This window comes from Scomber scombrus, chromosome 14 (genome assembly GCF_963691925.1).
Source record: "Scomber scombrus chromosome 14, fScoSco1.1, whole genome shotgun sequence".
NCBI lineage: Eukaryota > Metazoa > Chordata > Actinopteri > Scombriformes > Scombridae > Scomber > Scomber scombrus.
Genome location: NC_084983.1, coordinates 11972179 through 11978180, shown reverse-complemented (window position 1 = coordinate 11978180; position 6002 = coordinate 11972179). Strand labels below are relative to the sequence as shown.

General features: G+C 40.6%; 1 protein-coding gene across 1 annotated transcript in view; it reads left to right on the top strand.

Annotated features, from left to right (window-relative positions):
• The first annotated feature begins 774 nt into the window (after positions 1-774).
• Positions 775-6002, top strand: part of LOC133994608 (disks large homolog 4) — a 40259-nt gene continuing 35031 nt past the window's right edge. The window contains exon 1 of the mRNA XM_062433939.1: positions 775-876. Within this exon, the coding sequence (XP_062289923.1) occupies positions 775-876 (102 nt within the window). The remainder of the gene's footprint in view (positions 877-6002) is intronic.

Genomic DNA, 6002 nt, shown 5'->3' with positions numbered 1-6002 from the left:
CAGACATGAAGACATTTTGTAGCCTTCAGGCTGTCCGCTGATTTGAAACATTTCAGCACCATGGACAGCTCCTCTGGCGTGCCACCGCTGATCCAATAGGGGGCGCAGTAGTCACACTGTAACGTGGTTGTGAACCAGGCGGCTTGATGTGGCATCATAAATACCTCCAAGCTACCACTGCTTTGAGATTAATGTGGACTTTTTTTTTTTTTTTTTTTTTAACTTTAATACTATTAGGAGTATTATTTGCATGCTGCCTCTGGGGAGAACGAGTGCTGTCTATTCCGTTTCCTCACCGATTTCTCCTCTGATTCCAGCTGCGCATAGAGTACAAACTTTACGGTCAATCATTAGAGAGAGGGAGAGGGAGAGAGAGAGAGAGAGAGAGAGAAGAGAGAGAGAGAGAGAGATGAGAGAGAGAGAGAGAGAGAGAGAGAGAGAGAGAGAGAGAGAGAGAGAGAGACTTTTGCATATCAGTGATGCTCCCGGTGTAAAACCATAGGATAGGAACAACATGTTAATATATAGCCACAGACCGACGCTTTGAACGTGACAAACATGCATTATCTGAAGTTGCATAAAAACAGGCCTATTGGACCCGAGCACCGTTAACGGTCACATTTCAACCTGGCAGCCCGTCTATTAACCTGCACCGCCGACCCCCCTCCTCCCCTTCCCCTCCTCCCCTCTCATCCTCCGCGGCTCATCTAATTGTATCGCGGCTCTGACTGAGTGGCGGCGGAAGGAGCAGCTCTGGTGTGAGGCTTTGGACTGATGTCTCTGCCTGTCAGGAATTTAAAGTGTCTCTCGCCGGTCATGTGCCAGTGTAAGGTCATCTGCAGCAACCGGACCCTCTCTCTCATGTTCGGGTGCAAGGTAGGTGTAAGCCTGGGGTGCAGCCGACGGTTGCAGCAGCAGCAGCGATCAGTTTATCTGTTGTGGGATTTGTACCAAATGTACAACAAAAACATAATGAGGGAGAGAATAGGCCTCTGTAGGAGAATGCGCGTTTTATGTTTATGCCAGTTGTGATTGCATTGCTTCCATCTGCTGTTGGGATTTTAGCTCATTTGAACCGCGCTTTTCTCACTGCACGGCTAGTATACAATTAGTACAGTGATCACACTCACCTACAGCTCTCTCTCTCCTGCTCTTGTGCTTTCAGGCTTTCAGGTGTCAGCTTATGCAAATGTATATAACCTTTTGCATCACCGCGTGGTCTAGTTATTGCGCTCATAATGGTCGATTTGGATTTACACAGAGGCAGGCTACAGCATCCTATGCATGCACGGTTGTGTTATAGGTGATGGCTTTTCTTTACCATAAACGTTTCTTGATGTTTAATGAATAGGACATCCATCCCCATCAGACGTCTCCTCCTTATCTGTAGGGTTGGTCACTTCAGGGCCAACCATATGGGTTCGTAAAGGAAACTGCATGGCAAGCTTTTGACCTTGGGAAATGCACTTTATTGCTCAGAGCCACTTTAACATCATTCATCATCAGGGAAACTGTACACCGCAAGAGAGGCTTTATCCAAGCTTGAAATCAGGTAATATGAACAGTGCCCCTGCTGCTTCCTGATGAATCAGAGCCAGGCTCTCAGCTGCTTTTTTAACAGCCAGAAAAATAAAAAATGAAAAGAAAAACAGGCTGTTTAGCTGTGCTTTTGCAATATGGTTTTGGCTTTTGACTTAATGCTGAGGGGAATATACTGTCTTTTTCCGTCCAACATTTGTCCACTGACGAGTCCATCACATACCAAATCCCCCTCCTCCTTCCCAGCTTCAGGTGTTTCCAGTATGGCAGCCAGCTCAGAGTTCCCCTCCACATGGCACTCTGTGCTGTTGGCTTTATGACGCCAAATCTGACTACACTGGTCCAGGAATTGTCTCGACACGTGCCAAAATGATGTGTACATGTGTACAGAGCCGCGGATAATTTGTTTGTTGATTCGCTCCCTACACTGTGGTTGGTGTTCTGCGTTGTTGCAAGAATCTTATTCACTTCTTCTATCATTAATTTGTGGATATTCTTATTGGTTTAGGTCATTGCTAATGATTAATCATGATTAGTTTTACATTTAGCCTTGTAGATGACACAAATATCTATATTTGAGAATCTCTGCTTGTAAAATTAATGTGGGTGTTTGCTTTCTAACGATGTGAAAGGGTGTCCTGCTGTGCCCACAGATAATACCATGTGTTTTTGTTTTTGTGTATATTTATATAGTGTTGTACCCTCCAATAAGGCCATATACTTCCTCTTTACACATACTGTGTATTTCCTGCAGCTCAGTAGCTCTTAAACAACTTTGTCCGGTCTGTTAAGTTCTCATGGTGGGTTGTTACTGGTGGTGTATCAATAATATGGCCGATATGGTTTACTGTTCCTCTACATCCTGTCTATATTTTTCTATACATTTCAAGCTTTCATATATTTTCCAGGATTGTCAAATGTTTGCTGAAAAATCTAGATTTCAATAGCTGCTACATGACTGGTCATTTTCCAAGGTGATCTTCCAAGGATATTTGTTTACTTTGTTCTTAAACAGAGACCAGCACAGAGCCTCCCATTCATTTCAAACTCAGGATCTTAATTGAAAGGGTCTTTATGTGGCTGGAAGCATCCAGGAGTGCTTTAATGTGCTATTTTATGCTTAATGCTCATTGATGGCCTCACAACATTTAATCAGACTGCCTTTAAGATATAATACAGTGAAGTACTTATATTGAAGGCTATTCAATGTAAACTAGCCAAAGGATAGAGTTTAAATGGAAACTGAGTATTAACGTAATTAATCATTTATGACTCAGGGATCAATGTGCCTTCATCTTAATATCAAGATCGATGACCCACTCACCCTGAGAGTCAATTCTCAAATATCTTTACTGGAAAATGGACAGGTAAACGACCTGCTGTCACTCATTACCAGCCAACCAATCAGGTGATCAGGAGTAACGAGTTAGAAAATATCTGAGGATGATACCAGAGCAGAGGTGGTTTGCTGTAGTTATGTGCAGTCTGTGTTCCTGTGTGTGAAAGTCTGGGTTTTACATTTCACATCCTTACTGTAACCGTTTTTATAGCTTCACAAACACACATTTCCTCGTATGGATTTGACCTATTTTATCCCATCATTTCTATCATCTTTAAAAAGAGCGAAAACTCCGACAGTAAGAAATGCAGCAACAACGCGTGGTGGTAGACATTTACTAATGCATCGTTCAGGTCTTAGATTGAATCTACCTTTCAAATGTTGTTGTGTGAGCAATATGTGCAGGTTGTAGGTGTAAGTAGCACACTCAGTGTAAAAGCACTGTACAGAAATGGCCCTTATCTATCTGTAAAACCATGCAACAACAGGAATAACAGCAACCGACGACCAGTAGGTGTTGCTCATCAAAGCAAACAGTGTCTTGCTGATGGGATGACACAGCAGAACATAAGGGTCTTCTGCAAGAGACCCGATGGTTCATTTGACAGAACTCAAATACTCAAACTTGGCAACACAATCTTTTACAATGTCGCAACCACCAGGATAAATTGCAATAATATGCAGAATCTTCATATTATTGCAAGATGTGTTGCCCACTGACAAGGTTTGCCATTTAAAACCTTGAGGTGAACACATCAGAGCTGCAGAAATGGTGATGGGCTACTTGAATAACCAATAGAGGCCTGTTTAATAGTTCAGAAGTGGAATGGCAGTTAACGTCAGATATTTTTAAATGTATGTCGATTGTCAGACGCTGAACAGATAAGAACATTATCTATTGAGAAAGTCACTCCACTACGCATGTGGCACAGATATGCATCATCAAGCTTTGAAATCAAATTTAGCGCAAGTGAAGCGCACAGACAGAATCAAAGTAACTCAACCTCCAGGACATGTTCATTCACAGAATGCAGAACACATAAATACACTCCAAGACAGCATTTTTCTCTAAAAACATGAGCAAACCACTAAACCATGACCAGAATCTAGCATAAAAATATTTTTTCCATCCTGAAATCAGCCTCTTAGGAGGTGTGTGTCGGTTGTGGCTGTCAGTATGTAGTTGCTACTGTATGCTGGATTTTAATGTGAGTGAGCTATGTTATCTGTATTTAGACTAATTTTTCCCAAATGTTAGAGATAAACTGATTCCCCTCTTTTACTGCATATTTGCAGCAAATAAACACATTTCGAAAGGTGCTTTTTGATGCTGTTTTTGCATCATAGGATGAAAGAATATACACACTGTTGCCATTGCTGCATGTTTTGTCTTTAGTGAAACCCGTAACCAGTCTTACGTGTGTTAAAATGGCCTCCGCTTGCATGTTTGTGTGTGTGGACAAAACAGAGGAATGGGGGGAGGGTTAACACTACAATCCCCCACTACAAGTGCAACATACATGAAAATGTATGTACTCAGCATAAAAACTGTGTGTGCATGCTTGCTCTGACAAAGGGGGCGGGGGTTGGGGGGAGATAATTAAGATGACTGAGTTTTTGTTTAAGCATGAGACCTGTGAGCAAATTAATCCTGAGTTTGACTCTTTTTTGAGATAATCAACTGTGGCTGAATAGTTAATGTGACAATTTTTTGGAGTATAGCCGTTTTAAAAGGTCCTTTTTGTTTGCATTGTATGATACAATGTCATAAAATATCCTAAAAAAAGTGAAAGTCATGTGTTTTTTGTGACTACTAGTTCAATAAAAAACTGCAGTTATAGCAGGTTTGGTTAAATTTGAGGTCCTTATGTCTGTGATGTCTTGTGTCAGTTTAAGTCAGGTTTAACTGAGGGTATCTTGTTTCATCAGATTAGGGTAAGGTATTTATAATGGTTTCACCTAGTTTAGTGTAAAAATTGTACCTCTGTCTGTCTATAAAAATATCATTCTGTCCTTTCTTGTCTTACAAATAAGCATGGAGTACAACCGCACAACCCTCAGTAGAAGCACTGCAGCCAAGGACCCACTATGGCACCATTTAGTGTATCTATGCCTCTAATCTAATTATTAAATTTGAGGATGATACATCTGTGTGGGTCTCATCAATGCTGATGATGAATCATCCCTCATAAATGAGATTCAGAATCTCATTAATTCAAGGACATAAATTAACAAGAGAATATTTTAGACTGAAATGTAAGAACGACAGAATGTTGGGGGTAAAAAAATCATTTTCCTTATGTATTTTTTATGATTTTTCCTGTTTCACTGTTGTAATACAGGCCTTCCAGTGGTGAAGGACGTCCAGAAGCACTTTAGGGGTATTATATTTGTAGAGACAGTCTTAAGTTTGGTTGGGACAGTAGTGTACAACTCAAAGTATTTTTTGGTAAAAGTTTAAGTAGGATAATCAAGGATGTCTCCTCACGACCACCTTAAAAGGACCTATTCTACACCATTTTCATACAAATCGGGGTGTTCTTGTGGCTGTTTTTTTTGGAGCATGAGTTATAATAATAAACAGACAAATATATTATCAATCATAAATGTCTAAAAATATTTCCACTCTTCCTTCCTAGCTTTTTGTCATTTGGCATGTACTTTTAAATTACGCTCTTAGAAAAAAGATGTCAATCTGAAAACTGCTGCCGTCCACTTAGCATGATAGCACTGAGAGGTGAACTTTAAGAAAAAATTCTGCTCCAAAAATATTGAAATGTCTCAAAATGTCTCTCGTATTTACTGATTGCAATGACAATGTTGAGGTTCAGCTTGTATTGATGAGTAGATCTTTCTATGGTAGCAGTGATGTTCAGGTAGAACCTTTGTATTTGGCTGTTTATTTTTCAGCATTTCAAAGAAATTAGAGCGACTACACCCGACAGCAGACTTAAATTTTGTGCGAAGAGGGTGAATCTAGAGTGTATCCATGGGGGGTATAAGAAGCTCTTCTTTGTTGCAGCCCCACGTTTTGATTTTGACTGGGTGGATTCTTACAGTATCCTGCCTGGTGCAGCTTTAAGCACTCTGCCCCGTGGTGAATGTAAAGTCTGTTGTTGTTGTT